At 38.8% G+C, this 20924-nt stretch overlaps 1 protein-coding gene across 2 annotated transcripts in view; it reads left to right on the forward strand.

The window, feature by feature from the left end:
- The first annotated feature begins 393 nt into the window (after positions 1-393).
- The window catches only part of Kifap3 (kinesin associated protein 3), a 122746-nt gene continuing 102215 nt past the window's right edge, over positions 394-20924 (forward strand). For both annotated transcript variants that reach the window (XM_032915456.1, XM_032915455.1), the window contains exons 1-8: positions 394-766; positions 3684-3815; positions 7734-7888; positions 9686-9741; positions 10966-11107; positions 15976-16075; positions 17377-17501; positions 19372-19470. In XM_032915456.1, the coding sequence (XP_032771347.1) occupies positions 735-766; positions 3684-3815; positions 7734-7888; positions 9686-9741; positions 10966-11107; positions 15976-16075; positions 17377-17501; positions 19372-19470 (841 nt within the window). In that variant the 5' untranslated portion in view covers positions 394-734. The remainder of the gene's footprint in view (positions 767-3683; positions 3816-7733; positions 7889-9685; positions 9742-10965; positions 11108-15975; positions 16076-17376; positions 17502-19371; positions 19471-20924) is intronic.

A 20924-nucleotide genomic window follows, 5' to 3' on the forward strand; every position in this document is an offset into this window, starting at 1 on the left:
GCTGGGGACTGAACCCAGGGCCTTTTGCTTGCTAGGCAAGAGCTCTACCGCTGAGCTAAATCCCCAACCCTTAATTGCCATTTTCAAAGTTGACTCTAGTCCTATATACTCCACATCACCAACTATTTCCACCAGCTAGAATTCAGTGCAATCAGTGCAGAACCTCTTATATGTTCCAGAATAGAAGCTCCACCGTAGAGGTTGTTGTCAAAGGCTACCCTGATGACCATCATTAGTTAGCTAAAAGGTTCACTGGTTACACTGTCTTATTTCACGCTAAGGACTTTAAACTCCAGTTTTGCAGATTGCAATGCTTCTTCCTTTCCCATCCTCCAGGGGGCAGTGCCCGGGAATACGCCTCCTAACCACACGCTCCCAGAGCAGCACCAAACCCTTCCCCGCAGTTCCTGGGAACGTCAGATTTGTCGCAGGAGCCAGGGCCTCAAACTGGGCCTGCGCAGATTGTAGCTGTAGCGTGAGCGCATGCGCTTTGCGGAGAGTCGGGCCCTGACGGCTCTGGGCGGGTCTGGGCTGCTCCAGTGTTTTGGGGCCCAGGAGCTGTGGGAGGAGCCGGCGGCCTCACCGTGGTAACCGCTGCGCCGCCGCCGCCCCGCCTTGCAGGCCTCGGGACTGTCACGGCCTCTGCTTTGAGGGTACCTTGGCCGGGTCCCCGGAAGTAGCCCTCCCAGATCCTCAGACCCTCCCATTCTCCCCACGCCGCTGCTGCCGCCGCCATGCAAAGCGAGGACGCCAGATACCTCAAAAGGTGACGACCGGGGCTCCGCCCTGAGCAGATCCTTAGGTGTTAACCCTCTGACCGTGGGATGTCCAGGGGCAAAGCTAGATTTGTGAAGGGGTGGAAACCAGGGAAGAAAGGAGAAAATGATGGGATGGAATAAAGGATGGACCCTGCGCGGGGCGCGAGGTCCTTAATTCACTTTGGCTTGGAGGCATCCTGACAGCATCTATGATGGTGTCCTTGGTATATTAATCTATAACCGCAGTGAGAGGCAGGTTGGGCGAAGTAAACCCCATATTTCGTGGGGGTTTTGTTTGTTTGTTTGTTTGTTTTTTCCTATCCCACTCTCCTGGATTTCTCAATAGATAAATCCCATGGGAACTTGGAAATGAATTGTGTCACATCACCGATTTGTGTTCAGTTTGAGATTCGTAAATCATGGCGGGGGGTGTGGAATAAAGGCAGAGGTTGTGGTTTTTGCTTTATGCAAGACTGGATTGAGATGTTGAGTCTTCTGGTCTTGGTCCATTTCACCCACTTGACGGTGACATTCACTGTATAATTTCTGTAGGAAGTTCATTATTATTATTAAGACCTTGGCATGAAAAAGCCTACTTTTTTTTAAAAATATGTATGATATCAGCCACACCAAAGAAAAAGGAAATTAAGGAAATTTTGTGAGATTCCTTAACTTCTGTCCAAAATAAGACCACCCATGGTTAAAAAAAATATACCTCCCACTGGACCAAGTGTGAGCAAGCAGTGAATAAATTAAAGAAAATGCTAATTTGGAGTCTCTATTTTTAGTTAAAGCTCTGTTGCTAATCCACTGCAAAAAGCACACAGATTTTTTTTTTTTTTTGGACATAATTACTTCATTTGAGAATGAGAGACATTATTTTCTGAGGGACATAAGGAGAAAATATGAAAATACTTTTGAAAGAGAAAACATGCCTGTTAGGTGGTTAAGTCCTAATAAAATTTGTTGAGTATATTTTCCCTTATTGATAGGGTTCTAGCCATCACAGAAATACCTTACAAGTGTTAGTGGACTCTTAACATAGTCAAGCAATTGTAAGATAAATCAACTGTACTGCTTTTATAAGACAAAGGGAACATAGTGCTTTGTCTTTTTCATTTTATATCTTTAATGGAAAAGGCAAATGAGAAGACTTTCAACAGAGATTTGTAAAAGGAATCAAAACAAATATATAGTCAGTCCTCATTCCCAGCATCATTTTGTTAACAACATATACACACACATACATTTCCCCACACATTTGTTAACATGTACACACGTACAATTTCCCATACACACTTTTTTTTTTGTCAACAACGAATTTTCTAATTTCAACTTTAAACCTAAGGTTATTTTAAAGAAAGTGCTGCTGTGATAGCGTTTGATGGTTTCCATATAATATGGCTGTGTCTGACATGGTTTTCCTTAGGATCATTGTACTAGTGTGCACCCTCTTTGAAAACCACGTCATCTAGAAAACAGTGCAGCTGATCTAGTCACTGTGATGCTTTAGTCAGAACGATGGAAAGACAAAAGTTTGCCTTGCCCTCACATTATGTACATACATACACACTTAGATGGATATATATATATGACACACAGGATCTTGATGGATAATGGTATGTATGCTGCTTTGTTCAGTTTTTTCACAGTGAATACTTATGTTCCATTTCTGTTAAACTATGCTGTACTGTACTATGTTAACGCTTTATTCCTTTTTTGTAACTGTATAATATATATTCATTGCACGGATATATATTATAGCCTCATGACCAAGTGTTGATAGATATTCAGGGGGTTTGTGCCTGTCACCTATTAGGAATAACGTTACTGTCATCATGACGCTTCTCTTCAGTCATTTAGTGTACACACAAGCTGGGGCCTGCAGAAACATGGAGTAATCCCATGTTGGACTCATTGAAGAGCCAGCCAGGAGCTTGCTTTCCTCAGTGCCTGTACCTCAGTGCCTGTACCTCATGTGCACCCTTAAGTGTGAGGACTCCAGTTTTTCCCACACTTTGCCCATGCCTGTTATTTTCTCCGTGTTTCCCATGTTTGCTCTGTAATTGTAGCAGTTCTAGGGGCTGTAAAGAGGTGCCTTATTCTGCCTTAATTTGCATCTCCTAATGACCAAGAAAACTGAGCTGCCTTCATCCTCCTTGGTCATTTGTCTTTCCTTTTTAGGAGAACGTTGTTATTGAAATAGAATACAGCATATAAATATATATGGCATTATTAAATATGCAGTTTACAAACATTGGCCCCAGCCTTCGGTCGTCTTTTTACTGTGTTGAATATGTCAGTACTGTCAACCATTTTGATTAGTTGAGGTCTAATTTGTTAGTAGTCACTGTGGCTTTTGGAAACATATTTAAGAAACCACTGCTAAGTTCAAAGCCATGAAGCTTCCCCTTATGTTTTATGGCTTCAGCTCTTAAACGCTGGTCTTTTCTCCACTGGAGTTAATTATTGTATGTGGTGGCTAAGAACATCTAATCTTCTTAGCATCATCTGTCAGAGGTTGTTCTGTCTCCCCATGGATACCCAGAGCATCCTTGTTGAAAATAAACTGACGGTAAACATAGGTCTTTTCCTGCACTGAGTCCTAACCAACTGATCTATCAATGTGTGTATCTCCTTGAGCTAGTAACTTACTGCTCACATTGAGAGGTGTGAGTCCTACAACATTCCTGATATTTATCAACATCGTTATTTGGGGTCTTTGTTTCCCTGTAAAATTTCATGTTTTTTTCTCCTCCAGGCTGTCAGGGCTTTGATGGGGTTTGCTGAGACATACTGCTCTCTGAAGAATAGATTATTTAGTCCTTGAACATAGGATGACTTTCTCTTTTTTTAGTTTAGATGTGGAAACCTGGTGAAAGTTATGGATGTCCTGTGAGATTTAATCTTTTTTAATTTTTGTAGGAAAGTTAAAGGGGGGAATATTGATGTACATCCATCAGAAAAAGCTCTTATCGTTCAGTATGAAGTGGAAGCTACCATTCTTGGAGAAATGGGGGATCCCATGTTGGGAGAACGAAAGGAATGCCAAAAAATGTAAGTTTCCTTCATTTTGTATACATTATGGAAATAGGAGATTTTATATAACCTTTATAGAAATGGTATTATTTTAATCTTCATAGACAATAAATGGTAATAACATCCTTCTGGATTACTTCATTTTAGTTAAGGAAAGATTGCATTCAACTATATAAATATGGACTATATTCTAGAGAAAGTAAAACTTTTATAATGTTAAGTAAAATTAATCACAAAAGATGTGTTTATTTGGGATTTTTGCTTAGTTTAGACATTTGGAGTCTTAGAAGATCCTGTATTCTTTCTCCCATAGAATTGCTGGGAGTGGTGTGACGTGCAGATGTTCCCAAATGGGGCACAGATCTTGAATTAGCCCCTGAAAGGCACCTAGCCCTCAGAATAATGCTGGTATATGACAGGCTCTTTTTCAGACTGCTCTTAGATCCAGAGTCCCACTCACTTTCCTTTATGGTTTAAAGTACTTTAAGGGAGTACTTTGGAACTATTCTTTTTTCATTATTTTGAAGTTTTGCTGGTAATTATCCTTCTTTCCTTCTATAGCCCTATGCTAGTAGAGAAGATTTGATATCACTTGGTGTTCTCTCTCAACCCATTTCCAGCTGTACAACACTGCCTTGGTAACTACTTAGAAAGAATTTCTACTTACGCCGTGTTGTGTTGGATCAAGGGCTGCTAGGAGAACATGTGAAAGTGCTGCTTTAAATATAGAGCATTGACTCTGGCACTTAAATAGTCTGGGGATAGTTTTTTCCCCACAAGCCACATTGTTTTCCCTAGAGATATGGTAGGTTGTCATTATAAGATGGTCACGTTGGCATCTAAGGTGGGATACTAAGCCTAAATTCCAGTGATGCTGTAGTTGAGAAGCTCTGGCTGGCTGCACCCTGTGAAGAGAAGCTGTTTGGTGTCTCGGTTCATTGTCCTCACTGGTGTTCTGTTGGCATCAGAAGGAGACTTACATTAATGACTTGTATTAAAGATAAATGAGTTCTCTAGACTATTCAAGTCTAGAAAAATAGGTACATGCTCACACTGCGGTCCAGCTAGCTCACACTTTTTTCTTTTCTATGTTTTTTCTTGTTTGTCATTGATTACCTGAAATTATATGACCTGAGTGTTAATGAACACCTCTGGAGATTTTATTTTAGATTTTCTAGAGAAAATCCGTCTTTAACTGTAGAGTCTCATGACCTACATTTGAGAGGAATTTAATTTTTTAGTCCTGAGGGATATACTCCCTAGCCAAAGGTGTGTCACACTTACTAACAAAAGCTGTTTCACACTCAAAAAGTATCTCGCACTCATTTGAAAAAAGTGTCATATTCACTAGCAAAATGTGTCACACTCAGTAGCAAAAGGTATGTACCAAAAGACACTACTGAAAGGAAAATGTGTTTTATTAGCTCAAGAGGTTTTGTTACTAGTGAAGAAGCGGAAATCTATATAAATCGAGATAGGTATAGCATAAACTGTCATTACATTGGAGAAGTCAGTGGTGTCCTAGAACCACAAATGTGGCCTTTCAGCCTATTGCATTGCTCAGAGGAATGGTATAAACTATTCTCAGAGAGTTCATCTTTCTGAAGATTTCATTTCGAGAAGCTGATTGTTATGGTATGGAAATCATACAGGTGATATTTTGTTAGATTTAATGGATGCCTAACGAAAAGTATACATGCCGACCAAAAGCAGTTGAGTAGCCAAGTGTCATTTCAAAATAAAACTTGTTTTTCTCCAGTTTCCTTTCAATAGATGCAAAACTGAGGAGACTATACACACAAACCAAAATTGTTTGAGTTTATAGAGACTAAACTGGGTTGCTAATATATAGGGTGATAGAAAGTAGACATAGAAGAGATTGAAAATCATATATAATCATATATAGATATAGATATAGGTATAGGTATAGATATAGATATAGATACAGATACAGGTATAGATATAGAGAGGGGGGATCACCGCATCCATTATAATGGCTAAGACCCATAACACTGGCAACAGCAGATACTGGCAAGAATGTAGTGATAGAAATTCTCAGTCCTGGCTTGTAATAGTATGAAGTGTGTGTCACACCATAAGATGGTATACATTTATATTATCTAAACATAGGCTCACATAATATCCAGTAATTGTGCTTTTAGATACTTACTTGAATGTATTAAAAACTTATGTGTACATAAACGACTACACACATATTTATAAAAACTTTATCCAAATAGCCAACAACTGAAAGCAGCCAAGCTATTATTTCATAGTGAGTGGATCAGCTGTAATACCTCCCTATCATAAAGCATTATTCAAAAATAAAAAAAATGAATTATCAAGTACAAAAAAGAATTGAGGGACCCTCCATCCATATTGGTAACCAAAAGAAGTCAGTCTGGGAAATCTACATTCTCTACATTCCGAATGTCTGACCTTGTAGAGGAGGCGAGACTCCTCTACAAGTATAATGGAGGAGTTAGAGATTGCCGTGGTCAGGGAGAGGACATTTTATGTATAAAACTGTAAGACATTTATAAACACTCACAGAACACAGAGTGAACACAGAATGTCTACGGCCCTCAGGTAATAATTAGATGCATCAGCATTAGTTCAGGCTTAATCAGGGCTCACTTTCTGTTCTGTGAGTTTTGATAAAGGTAATAGCCATGCCACACAGATACAAGATGGCAATCATAAGAGTACACAGTGGAAACTGGGGAAAGGGTGAGCGTGGAATCCGTACTCTGTGAAGACCTTTTCTAGAAAATGGATCTATCCCAAAAGCCTAACAGAAGTGTAAAGCTCTGTTCAGTGAGTTTCATTTTTGCCGTGTTTGGAATGGTCTCATCGTACAGCCTATGCTGACCTTGGGCTCGTGGTTCTGCTTCAGTGTCCTTCCAGGTTCTAGAGTCAAGTTTTCTTCTCACGCCGAGCTACCGATGTAGTTCTCCTGGGCCTCTTCTCAATCAGTCACTGAGATGCATGCGTTTCTGGGTTCCTTCTTAAAATTAACTTTAGAGCTGTCCCTTTGGGCCATCCTTGCTATATCTGCCTTAACAATGTTCACCTAGAAGTGCCCAAACTAAAGTCAGTTATTTTAAACACTTCAAAGTTATCAACAGCAAAAACAAGTAGACTTAAGTCAGAAAAGGAGTGTCATTCGAGCTAGTCTAAACCGGGAAGAATATGTAAGTCACGCAACTAGAGCGGAAGTCATCTGTGTCTGATGCTGGCTTCCAGATGCCGAGTTCAGAGTGTTTGAGTAGATTCTCATCCTGTAGTAGCTTACTGTCTTCCTACAAAATAACAAAAATACTATCTTCACAAAAAGTAATGCTATACAGTGGGCTTTTGGTTGTTTTCTCCTTCTGAATGTAAGCCTGACATAGGAGAATTTACTAGACAATCCTGACTTTATATTTTCATAGTTCTCTCTCAGGCCATGAATCCCATTAAACAGGCCATTGTGTTCCTCAGCACCATTTCTTTTTCCTTAGACTCATAGTAACTATCCTGGGCTCAATTTAAGAGGAAGCAAGTCCAGAGCACCTCGGGGTATGTATAGCACTTACCTCACAGGTGCCAAGTCCTGGGTTCCAGTCCCAGCACTGCAAGTAAAGAAAAACTTGGAAATGTCATTACATTTAAGCATAAATTACATCATTTGTGGCAGTATGAATTTCATACTTGGTAATAAAAACTGTTTTATATCAGAAGCACTGTCTCAAGCAGGACTTCTGAATAATGTATCCAGAAAGTCTCAAAGAATGTATGTTGCTTTCAACTTATATACTCCTAACTATATCTAAATCTTTATTTTAGTAAGATTCTCTGGCCAGGTAGGTATAGAGTCTATGTATAATAGAACAGTATTACTGTCTGTCATGGACTTGTACAATGTCTGAACTGGGAATTGGCATGTTCTTGCAGCATCCGCCTGAAGAGTCTCAATGCTAACACAGACATAACCTCTCTGGCCCGGAAAGTGGTTGAAGAATGTAAACTCATCCATCCCTCAAAGCTCAATGAGGTGGAACAGCTTTTGTACTATTTACAGAACCGCCGTGACTCATTGTCAGGAAAAGGTAAGCAGACGGAGTCTGGCATTTTAGATTTAATACCAAAGGCGAGTGTTAGTCATCTTCAAAATCTTATATGTACTTTGTAAATATATGTGTAATACAGTATAGTACAGTACAGTATAGTATAAAAATACAGTTATGAAAGCTGTATTCATTTCGGTGCTGAGTTCTTACCGGTGTTAGGATAGACAGACAGATGTATTTCCTTCCCCACATTGGAGGTTTTATGCTTCTACACACAGTGGTCAGACTCTGCTTCACTGGATGAGGGTGTGTGCATGTACACTGGAATAGGGGTAAATCTGTCATAAAGACTGTAGAATAATAAAAGGCATATATAGGGCGGAAAGTATCCTCTCTGTTCTAATTAGCCTTATATTTTCTCTATCTGCTAAGTATGCATAACCTGTAATTTGAGTTGAGTTCTGTATTTTAAGCATTACTGTGCACATGATAAATATCACAGCTTTCTAGGATATTGCTCTCACCTTGTCCTTAGGAAAGTGTGACATTCCACATCATTATCTTCATTCTTGTCATTTTCCTGTCCTCAGTTCCCACAAGAACTGGTACATTAATGTTTTATAACTCAGAAGATATAAAAGATAGTTTCAAATAAAAATGGAAACATGTACGAATGAATTATTGAATGTTTAGTGATTAGAATGTACTTTATGAAAAAGGAAATATAAAAATGTATCCATTATATGTGGATAAAATAACAAGTCAGTATTATTCTCTTTCTGCACATTAATAGTTAGAGATACATGCTTTACTGTATAGTAAAACTATTTCTAAATTATTTAGTTTTTTTGTAACTTTTGTACTTTGATAATTTAGAGCCAGAAGCCTCACTCTAAAGACAAGGAAAGAGGACTGTAGTACATTTTAACAGCATGGTTCATGAGCTTAAATGACCCCTTCCTTTGCTCATCAAAACCAGTCCTACAGTAAATTATCTGTCTGGGACAGAACTTAGTATTGCTGACGCACCCGCCCTTATCTATCGTGAATTCCGCCTCTGAAAGCAGAAGGGCTAATCCTGTTTTAATTCATTGTTTGTGTATGTCTCCTTGGGAGAGCATGCTTTCCTGATATTTTCATGTCAAGAGCATGTTTCTCATTTCCCATTGCTCATACTGCATTGCTCATTTCCTTTTATTAGCATGTATTAATTGTATAGAGCCATGGTTTTATTATGACAGTTTGACTGTAGCACTCATTTATCTCGAACATCCTATCAGAAGCCCTGGTCCATCCCCTTTTTCTTACCAAGCAGTCTCCAGTAAGGGTCAAATCTCTTATATGTATGTTTATTTGTTAATTATACATCTTTTGAGACTTTTCTAGTTTATTTTAGTGTATGCATTTTTGTTTAGAATATGAAAATATGCGTTTAGCTGAATAGTATAATAAATGTATATAGTACCTTTGAATGCCTGCTTGGGACTAAATAAGGATTAAGTTGGTATAAATATCAAATATTATCTTTTAATTTATATTCTTTATTTCACTTTTCAGACAAAAATCATTCACTCTTATTCATTTCACTCTCTGTTAACTTTAGTTTTTATATTATTTGTTTTTGTATTAGTCATACCATTTTCTTTATCTTGCTGATTGACTAGATTGCAAATAGCTGATTTTTATATGGAAATATTTTATTTTATGCATTGAGAGAAATTTTATCAAATATTTAGTTTTATACCCCAGCTTAGGCAGCATTAAACTCAACTACTTAAATAGTCACTAGAAACCCTTAAAACCTAATTCTCAGGGTTTTTAAAAATCTTTTTACAGAAAAGAAAGAAAAGTCTAGCAAGCCTAAAGACCCACCTCCTTTTGAAGGGATGGAGGTAAGACCTGTGAACTCTGTTCTACTGAGTGAACTACCTTCAGCTTTTACTGCCAGTAGTGCATATTAACCATGTTGTTCAGTTTAGAGACACGTGAAAAAAAAATCAATGCTTGCTTGATGAAAAACAAAAATTTTTGGTTGTGCCTTACAACACATAATTTTAATTTTATTAAAATAAGTGGCAAAATATTCTAAACATTTTGAAATAAGTTTCAAAATATTTAATCTTTTATATTAAGTACAAATTGCATTAAAATACATAAATTGTAAAGTTTATATATGTTCCATTTTATTTTGCTTATAGTTTTATATCAGCATTCTAATACACCAAGGCATAAAATTTCTTTATTTTTATTTTTTAATTACTTTACATTTCCATCACAGCCCCATCCCTTTTCTCTTCCCAGTCCCATCCTTACAAATTCTTTCCACCATTGCCCCCTACTCTTCTTCTCAGAGAAGGCAAGCCCCATATGGGTACCACCCAACCCTGGGGCATCTAGTCCCTGCAAGCCTAGGCACATCCTCTCCCTCTGAGGTCCAGGTAAGGAGAAGGGGATACTATGACGGGAAACAGAGACCAAGAGAGCATCCAGCCTCCTTTCTGCTTGTGAGGGGACACACATAAAGCCCAAGCTGCATATTTGCTCCAGATGGTGTAAGGCATCCAGGTCCAGCTCCTGCATGCTCCCTGGTAGGTGGCCCAGGATCTGTGACTTGGGAGTCCCCATGGTCCCAGGTTAGTTGACTCTGGGCCTTTTCATGCTGTCCCTGACCCCTCTGACTTGTTCACTTCTATCTCCCACTCTTCACAAGAGCTCCACCTGATGTTTGACTCTGGGTCTCTGCATCTGCCTCCGTCTGCTGGGCGAGGCCTCTCAGGAGATAGATATGCTAGGTTCCTGTCTGCACGAGCAGCAGAGTGTCATTAATACTGTCAGGGGCTGGCTCTCCCATGGGATGGCTCTCAAGTTGGAGCAGCCATTGGTTGGCTGTTCCCTCAGTCTGCTCCATCTTAATCCGCCCACATCTTATAGGCGGGACAAATTTGGGGTTGAAAATTTTATAGAGAGATTGATGTCTCCCTAAAATTTCTATCTATAAAAAAAATGGCTATCATCTGTTCTTTGCTTGTTGCTATGATAAGTAATATATTGATCACAAAGTATCACCCATCTGACTCTGTCCGTGAGAGCTGCTGAGTGCTCCCCCTGTGTTTCAGATCGACGAGGTGGCCAACATTAACGACATGGATGAGTACATTGAGCTCTTGTATGAAGACATTCCAGACAAGGTTCGGGGCTCGGCCTTGATCCTGCAGCTTGCTCGAAATCCTGATAACTTGGAAGAGCTATTATTAAATGGTGATTTCTCTTTCTAAATATTAAAAGTAGAAAAATCATGTAAAACAAACCTACTCTTGAAGTCTGAACTGAGATCTTAAATATTTTGTGTTTGCAGATGCACATATGCATGTTTTTCATGTCTTATATATTTAATTTTGAATTTTAATTTTTTCTTCTCTGTAGTATGAATGTTTTCAATCTATTATCTTCCTCTCCTTCTCTCTGTACATGGTAGGTCTATTTTCCATTCTTTTCTTTTGACGCTGCTTGTGTGTTTAAATCTCAAGAATTTCTGTTAGAACCAGCTTATGAGCGGATCACCATAGGTTCTTTAATCCATTTCTGTATCTTGGTATGTTTAGTCTGTTTAACATTGGTGTAATGCTTATAAGGCAGTCTTTGTCATTTTTGTATTTGCTATGAATGACCAAACCTTTAACATGTTTATATATATTTTAAATAGAAAGTTTTATCATGATTCTTAACCTTTTTTACTCTATATTTTCTTCTATTATTATTTTTCTATTCTCTGTTTCTCTTTTTCTTTTTTTTAAGATTTATTTATTTTATTTATATGAATACACTGTAGCTGTCTTCAGACACACCAGAAGAGAGCATCAGATCCCATTACAGATGTTGTGAGCCACCATATGGTTGCTGGGAATTGAACTCAGGACCTCTGGAAGAGCAGTCAGTGCTCTTAACGATTGAGCCATCTCTCCTAGTTCACCATTCGAAGCTAATTTTCTATACTTATGGTTTCCTGAGTTATTATCTTAGTGATGCCTTGGGATTATCTTGACAGTTTCAAATAGTCATATTCAAATTACTACCAACCTAATTTTAACAGCATACAGAAATTTGTTCCTATACACCCTTTGACTCTTTTCCCTCCTCACTCCTTTGTACTATAATAATACCAATGACATTTCTTGCATATGTGTAAAGTATGTGCATATCCATATGCATGTTCACAAGTGCATGAGCACACATGTTCATAAAAGTATGCATTCTCATGTGTGTGTAGAGGCCAGGGCTGATATCAAAAGTCTTGCGTGGTCACTGTCTACCTTGTTTGTCTCTCAGTTGAACCCAGAGCTGAAGAGACTAGTGCAGCTCGTCCGCTTCTGAGCTCTGGAGTTACAGGCAGGTCACTGAGGGACACCTTGCAGGGGTGAAAGCTCAGTTCAGATTGGTTTCGTGGACCTGGGGAGCTGACACTAGGCAGCTCGTTGTCAGCATATTTAAAACACAACACAATAGGGGAAACGTTTCCAGGCAACACCCATTCCCATTCCAGGTCCACAGAAAAGCTTAGGTGTGACTTCATAGAAACTCCTTCACAAAGTCCATGTGAGCAAAAGGGGCGGGGTCTATTGCTAAAAGATCTAGAATCTAGTGTGGTCTCTGGGTGAAATAGCATAGAGGTCAGCTGTACTTACAACATCCCTCCCAGAAATGGGTTCCATTAGCTGGGAGCTAGAGAGAATGGTCTAGGAAGGGAAGAGTCCGGGGTAAGCATTCAGGGTGAGGTCTGTCACTGCAGATAGCCAAAACGTCACCAGGTCATTAACAATATCCACTCCCAGCTTTGGGGGTGGAAATTCCTTTGAGGAGAGAGCCCTGTGTTTAACATACTGGTTCCCTAGTGCTCTGGGGGCCCAAGGACTTTTGTGTCCCCAACAGATGACAGGAATTCTCTGCAGTTTCCATGTGTCGTTCTTCCATCTTCCTGTCTACATGCTTTCTGAAGTCAATCTGCTTATCATCATGTATGATGCTGTGCAGACACAAAGCTGCATTTCTCTTCAGGCTTTGCCTCTCTTGTCCTTTGTAGTCACAAGTCTGACCATGACCACAGTGTGTTTCTGGGTTGATGTCATCGGTGCGTATACTTGGAGTGTGTATACCTTTGGTCTTAAGCAGTCATGACAGCTTCAGCTGTTAATTCATTACATACTTGCCCCTTTACGTGTTTCTGGGGCTTCATCACGCATATGCTGCTGTGTTTGTCTCCTCCATAGATCTCTGAGGGTCTGCTCATCTGACTGCCTTCTCTCTTTCCTTCAGATTAATCTAGAATGTTTACATTACCTTTGTCTGTGTCTGAGATTCCCAGTGAATTTGTATTTTAGCTTTTGTACCCTTCATTACAGGTTTTCTGGTTGTGTCTTTTTTTTTTTTTTTTTTTTTTTTTTTTTTTTTTCTTTTTTTTCAGAGCTGGGGACCAACCCAGGGCCTTGCGCTTGCTAGGCAAGCTCTACCACTAAGCCAAATCCCCAACCCTGGTTGTGTCTTTTTTAATAATTGCTGTCTCCTTGATAAACCGTCATTCTCATTCCCTCACATACCCACCTTTACATCAGAAGAAGTGGTTCACTTTGATTTTTATATTCATGCATCTGTGTATATGTGTATTTAAATGTTTGCACATTTGTGAGGTTGGAGACCATAAGAGGGCATCAGGTGTCTTACTTTTATCATTTTCTGCCTCTTCTTTGAGGCAAGGTCTCTGCCTCAGTCTGGGACAGGTTTTCCCAACCCGGCTGGATCCCTGCACATCTCAAGGACGTACCTGTTTCACCCCTTTGATCTGGATAATGAGGTGTGAGATGCATGGTGGCGTGTTTGGGGGCTGGAACCTGAAGTGTGGCTGTCATGATTGCACAATAAGTGCTCCTCAGTGCCACCCACCTCTCCGGCCCTTCCTTCAGTTTTCTCATTATGATAATAACTGAGTCAAGTCCTGGTCTCATGAGCTCAGTGTCTGTGCCTTTACATGGACAGTCTCTATTGATGACTGTATGACCTGAGCGTGGGTCATACAGTTGGGTTTCTTCCTATGATGAGTTGTGTTGTTGAAACTATATGTGGCAACTTGGGAAGTCAGATTCCTGCTACCCCAAGGCTTGTTATTGATGTGTTTGTTTGTTTGCTGAGTTCTGTGGATTGATTCTGCAAAGTTGGTATCCCTTGCCTTAGAGAGTCATGGACATCTGTGTTCTGTTAGCTTATTTTAGTCAGCAGTGACTGGGCAAAGATTTTATTAAATGCCTGATGAAAATGTCTCCCTGCCCTTGCTGAAGACCTCTGTGTATGTTAGGTGTTGACAGATTTCACACTTCAGACTCTGCTTCCTCCCTGATACAGTGTTTCAAATTCAGCCAGAATCGATTGACTAATGGCTTTCTAGGTCTTTCTATAGTAGGCATACAACTGTGTACCTTTGTGTGGCTTTATAGACTTAAGAATATGTTTGACCTCCTTAAAGCTCCTGAAAGTACCTGATTTTTAGTTTGCTTTAAAAAATTAATAGCCTTTTTGTTAATCCTACTAACAAACTCATTATGACACTACCACAGTGCTTTTCTCCAAATACCCTGAGAAGAAGGCTGTTTGCACACAGCAAAGTCCAGGTCAAGTAATGATGACTGACATTCTCTGCACCCCGTGCACCCAGCTTTTAATAAGCAACTTGTGGTGTGGAATCTAAGAGAAGCTTTAGACTCTGTCCTTCTTAGCTCCTCCTCCTCCTGCACCATGCCTGCCTGCATGCTGCCATGCCCCTGCCTTGGTGATAATGGACTAAACCTCTTATCATGTAAGTCAGCCCCAATTAAATGTTGTCCTTATAAGAGTTGCTGTAGTCATGGTGCCTGTTCACAGCAGTAAAACCCTAAGACAGAAGTGAGTATAGAGATGTAAATTGAGGTTTCTCCATGTCGTTCAGTCCTTCCTTCCCTTTTAGTTAGTGATCAGAACCCAGGTATCCAATTAGTGATCAGAACATGACCTTACCCAGGTATCGAGTTAGTGATCAGAACATGACCTTACCTGGGTATCCAGATTCCTCTTGTTACTGTTCCCGTGGGCCTGCTGATCCTTCATGGACGGATGCTGTTCCTTCTTCAGGAGACTGTCTCCTTTCCAGGTACACTTCTGCACAGTGTGGTGTGCTGGTCCCCTCTCTTTCATTACCCTACTGGATAATGCCTGTACCAGTGTAATAGTGTTGGTGGTGGTTCTGTATAGAATTAAATCCAAGGCCAGCACCTACATGAATACCTGAGGGAGTGTGGTGTCCCACTTTTTATCCCAGTACAGACATGTAATTCTCACAGCAAGCTAGCTAGCTAGAGGCGACATTTAGGGAGCTCTGGATTCAGTTGAGAGACCCTGTGGCAATGAATAAAGTGGCAAACAATTGAGAAAGACTCCTAGAATCAGCTTCTGGCCTCTGTGTATGTGTGCAGACCCATGTGCAAACACACAGGAGCCACAAACACATCATCGTGCAAAAAAATAAAAAATCTTACCACAACTCGTTAAAAACTAACCCCACATTTACTTAATATCTCTAAATATTACCTCCTTCAAACAAATATATACTTCCAAGAACTTATTTTCTGAAATTTCTAATTTTATGTCTTTTGGTATGTCATATGGAAATATTACTTTTCTTTACATAAATTTAATTTACTTATCTTTATGAAGCTAAGTTGACTAAACTGCTCATTTATATTCTGGGCATATTCTAGTCTTTGTCCTAATAGAGTAACTCAGAGGTTAAAAAGAAGACAGCAAAGGAATACAGTAGTAAGATTCCAAGCAGAAACAAGTCAGGAAAGGGACAGCCTTGGATGATCTCTCTGTCGCATTTGTCTGATTCACAGCTGATTTCTTACTGCATACACATGTATGTCAGGTGTTTTGAATTAAAGTTATTCTTCTAAATTAGCTTTCCGTATTGGAAAGAAACATCCTACTTTTTTGTTCCAGTTCCATCTTGGCTTTGTTACTTATTCATAAGTAGACATTTAAAACCAACCTCCGTTTATATCAAAGGAGAGGTAAATGATCATATCCGTATGTTTCCTTTTCGTTAGAAACTGCCCTGGGTGCGCTAGCAAGAGTCCTGAGAGAAGACTGGAAACAAAGTGTCGAGTTAGCTACAAATATCATTTATATCTTCTTTTGCTTTTCTAGGTAAGTATGGGTTCTGAGGGCTGATCGACCTCTGTTGCTGTCTGCCTGTGTCAGTGTGATTCTCTTGGTCTTTGTTTGTTTGTTCATGCTCTGCGTCCTATTACTGGCTTTTTACTTTGTTCTTTCCTTCAGTCTACACTTCCCTATGCCCCGCATGCACACAGGCATCCACACACGCGCGCGCGCACACACACACTCATACACTCCTTTTGGCATGACGGTTGGCATATGGTTATGGCTCTGGTGGAAGATGATCTCAGTTTGAACGCAATGTCTGCTGTTTACATGCTGTGTACTCTCGGTTGTTTTACTTAATCTCTCTGGGCCTCAGTTCCTTCCTATATAAAATATTCATTGTAATAGCCATGTTTTCTTCAGTAGACATACTTCTGAATTTTAGTTTTTAACAATTTAGTATATACTTTGTGGATACAGTGTAATAGTTTGAGTAAATATAATAATATATAAATGATTAAATCAGAGTGATTGGCATTTCCAACTCTGTGAAAACTAGCTAACATCTCTTAGTATTGGGCACTGTAGTTACCATACTGTGCTATAAAACAGAACTTATTCTCCTGTCTGCTGAGTGCTGATTTTGGTACTCACTCTCTTATTCTACTCTCTCTATATAAGTCAACTCTTTCCTTCCACACCTGAACAAGGACATACGACATTTGCTTTTCTTTATTTGAATTATTTCACTTAACATAATGCCCTCTAGTTCCACTCATGTTTCTAATAAATTATGAAGTTTTATTCTCTTAGTGGTTAAATATACTTTATTTATATGTATATGTTCTTTAACAAGGATATTATTGAGATTTTATGAAAATTTTCTTGCCAATTAGATTGCTAAACTAGTATTAGCAAAGAAATTTTATTAAATAAATGCTTGAATAAATTATCTAGCAAACATATATCCAATAAATAAAATGAGTACTTAGTACTGCTATAGTATTAGTTTTGTTAGACAATATTCTAAAGTGTGTTATGAAACTATTTTAGTACTTAATGTGGTGACTAATCATAAGAACATGCTTATAATGTTTTTTAAGGTAAGGGTAGCATGTTTACACATATTTAAGATAATCTTGTAATTTCAAATTTTTATTTAAATTTAATTTTTAATGTATTTAAATTTATTTTAAAAATTATTGTACTGTGGTTTTATGTATCCATGGAAATGTATGTCAGACTTATGTTTTGTATGGTTTATGTCAGTTTAGGCCAAACCACAAGTTTTCTGATATGAACAAAATGTCCTCTTTTTAATGTATATTAAAATTTCTTCTTTGAAGCTTTTCTCATTTTCATGGACTCATCACTCACTATAAAATTGGAGCACTGTGTATGAATATCATTGATCATGAGTTAAAAAGACACGAGCTTTGGCAAGAAGAACTTTCTAAGAAGAAGAAAGCTGATATCCTTTAGGTGCCATTTGACCTGTGCCTATGCCTCGCTGCTTTGGGTGGTAGGGTGGGCTTGTTCTTTGTTTTTTAATTTCTGTCATTTTATTTGGAAATCATGCAAGAGTGTGTCAGAGGTAAAGATAGAGGTAGGATTTTCAGAGTAAATGCAGTTCGACGTAGACGTTGTCTCTTCCTGTGTGACCGGTTAATGAGTGTGAACAATGAAGCTGCGGTGTGGGGGGTTGAGTAAAGGAGGAGTCTCAGAAGCTCACGTGTCCACTCCACCGTGTTTGGTGACGCACGGCTCACCGCTGCCTGTGGACTTCCAAGGAACTTTGATGGGAGTGGATTACATTTTCCATGAACCTAATTTTTCAGGGAAACTAACTTAGTGTCTTACTTTTCTATGAATTTCAGCTTTCCTAGTTAAGTCTTTCTAGTTGAGAGATATATAGAATAGTACAACCCATGAGATGAACATTAGAAATTCTCTATTTTATTGTATCTTATGGTCTAAGAATTGTTTTTGGGGTTTTTTAACAAATGCTTTCAAACACTGTGACAGCGTTATTGCCCCTTGGCATGAAGCGTTTGGGGTGGAACTTCTGTCACTTTAGTTTCCCTTGCTTTTTGAGCTATGGTCTGCATTCAGATAACTTCTGTCTCTTGAGTTTAGTCTTCCATACTGAATTCAGTATAATGATACTCTCTTCAGCATTACAGTAATCTCATCGGAAGCTATTTATCATATGGTCTTTACAATTTAATTCTAGCTCAGAGGCCCTGGACTGACTATTCATACATCATGAGATGCTTTATAAGTCAGCAAGCCATTGGAAGCAATAGCATTATTGAATACAGTGTGTATTTGTATCTATTAGAAATGAAAGCATCGTTCCTCTTTAAGAAAAATGAGAAAAAATGAGGCAGAGAGGCCAACAGACAATCATAATGGACTGAGACTGCATTATTGAGTCAATGAGAGAGCCCATCTTTTCTACAGGATGAAGGCTGAGGGCATGTGCACACATAGGTAGCTATCAGGAAGTTACAGCTTTTTAAAAACTTTTTTGTAATTTTTCTGCTTTGGATGGGAGTAGGATAGGTTGTTTTCCGTAGCTGGGCAAATAGTTTCTGCCAGTGGAGCTGAAGTCCAGCTGGGACTGAGACATTCTTTATGCCTGGGAGCCTGACTCAGGTCTTCATGACCTGAGACTAGTACCATTGAGTCCTCTTTGACCAGGGGTGGTGCATTTCTTAAATCTTCATTGTGTAACTCATGGTTCTTATTAATCAAGATGTTCTCTTGCAGTCCCCAACCTGAGCAAGGTGCTAAAAAGCCTTAGAATTAATCTGCATATTCAAGTATTTTGGCTGTCTGCCTGAAGGAGAGTTTATTATTCTTAGCAACTACATGAGTTTCTGTAAAAAAGTAACTTTTTAATGGACCCAGTTATAGTCTGTCATAGACTTGGCAACTTTCATAAGATATTTGCATGTAATTACTGAGAATCCAAGCATTTGGTGGAGTTCGAACATTTCCTCATACTAGGACTACAAGTATTATGGGACTTGGCTAACAAATCCTGTTTTGCACAGTCCTGCAGCTAAGATTTTAGTTGGGTGGGGAGTAGCTCAAGTTGCAGCCAGGCTTGGCAGCGCACACTGTTAACCCCAGTACTCCAGTGGCAAAGGTAAGTGGGTCCCTGGGTCCGGGCCCAGCCAAGTCTACATAGTAGGTCCAGGTCAGCCAGAGTTCCAGAGTGAAACCTTGACTTAATAGTAATAATACAATATAAACATAGTAGCACTGTTCTCAAATAGTCTTCTGTAGGATTTCTTCACTTACCTTCATGCTTATGATCCTTGACTTGATCTTACTTGATGAAGACCTTGAAAATCAAACCTTGAGAAAGGATTATGACAAAACCTTTAAAAAATACCAGGGACTTGTGGTAAAACAAGAGCAGCTCTTGAGAGGTACGAGCTCCTGATCACTTCCTGTAACCTGGCACTCAGAAACTAATATAAAGTTATTTTAGCTTTCAAAATATTTTCAGTTAATAAAGAATAAATCCTGTTTCTAAGATGACTGAATAGTAAGAGACTTTAATATCATGTAGCTTTGCCATCACGTAAGGTACAGAGACTGAAGATTTAGTTAGAATGGCATGGATCCTCTCAGTGAGTGCCAGAGTCCTGCTTATGGTCAACTATGATTTGGGTTACTTCATTGCTTATTTGATGACCTTTGTATATGGAAATGTTTGTACATGGAAATGTCTTATTCCCCGATAGTTCTTAGCTTTTCTAACTACACTGAATTGTTCAAGGTTTGCTGTTGTTCTGTTTGGTTTGCATTACTAAGAATCAAAAACCAAGGACTGCACTGCTAGGCAGGCATCCCACTGCTGAACCCTGTGCCAGCCTGTTTTAAAGATCTAAATTAAGTTTAGCCTACTAGAAAAGAAGCCAGCCACCTTTTCAATGTTCCGTGTTTTAAAAGACTAGAATATAGTAACTTTTACCTGGATCAGCATATAAACCAAAATAGATTAGATCTTTAAAAATAATTTAAAAATAATTGTTTTGTTAGAATTTTAAAACACTAAGTTGGTTTTTTTAGCATGTAGAATAGTAAGCTCTATTCCTAACCAAAATATTTATTTATGCAAATATTTTATGTTCTGTTTATCCAGTTTTATTGAGAGATGATTGATAGGTAGTAAACATAATTTGGTATATTTTAATTTATGCAAATAATTCCTGGACTGTGATACATTCAAGGTAGATATAGACCATTCCATAGCTGCCTTATATATCTGTTATCGTTCCATCATTTTTTTCTCCCTCCTTCTCTAGTAATTTAGAAGAATAATTCTTGTTTGGTCAGAATAAGGATACATCCATGTTGTTAGAGTTATCCATTTTTTTCTTTTAATTATTCGTATCTGATAATTTTCTGTACCCTTTTGGATTCTTTCTAGTTTTGGGCAGTTGCTTTGCTGTGTATCCTCAGAGATGGCACAGTGAGCAATGTTTAGCACTTAGAAGACTACCCTACATAGAAGTGCCCTCTATCCGATGCTCCCACCGTTAGTGTATAAAAATCCAGAGTGAGTTCCAGCATAGCCAGGACTACACAGAGAAGTCCTGTCTTTAAAAAAGTAAAAGAGAAAAGACTGACATGATCAATATTATTAATTTTATTAGCTTACAATTTAATATATTTGTAGTTTTGATTTGAACTTCCCAGCCTACTACTTAGGTTGAGAGACTCTTCATATCTCAATCTGCATTTCTTTTGTTGAAATCTCCTTTCATGTATCTTATTTCTTAGTAGGATTATTTTGTATGCATACGTCTGTATGTATATGTATTCTCTCTCTCTCTCTTTCTCTCTCTGTGTGTGTGTGTGTGTGTGTGTGTGTGTG

This window comes from Rattus rattus, chromosome 10 (genome assembly GCF_011064425.1).
Source record: "Rattus rattus isolate New Zealand chromosome 10, Rrattus_CSIRO_v1, whole genome shotgun sequence".
Lineage (NCBI taxonomy): Eukaryota > Metazoa > Chordata > Mammalia > Rodentia > Muridae > Rattus > Rattus rattus.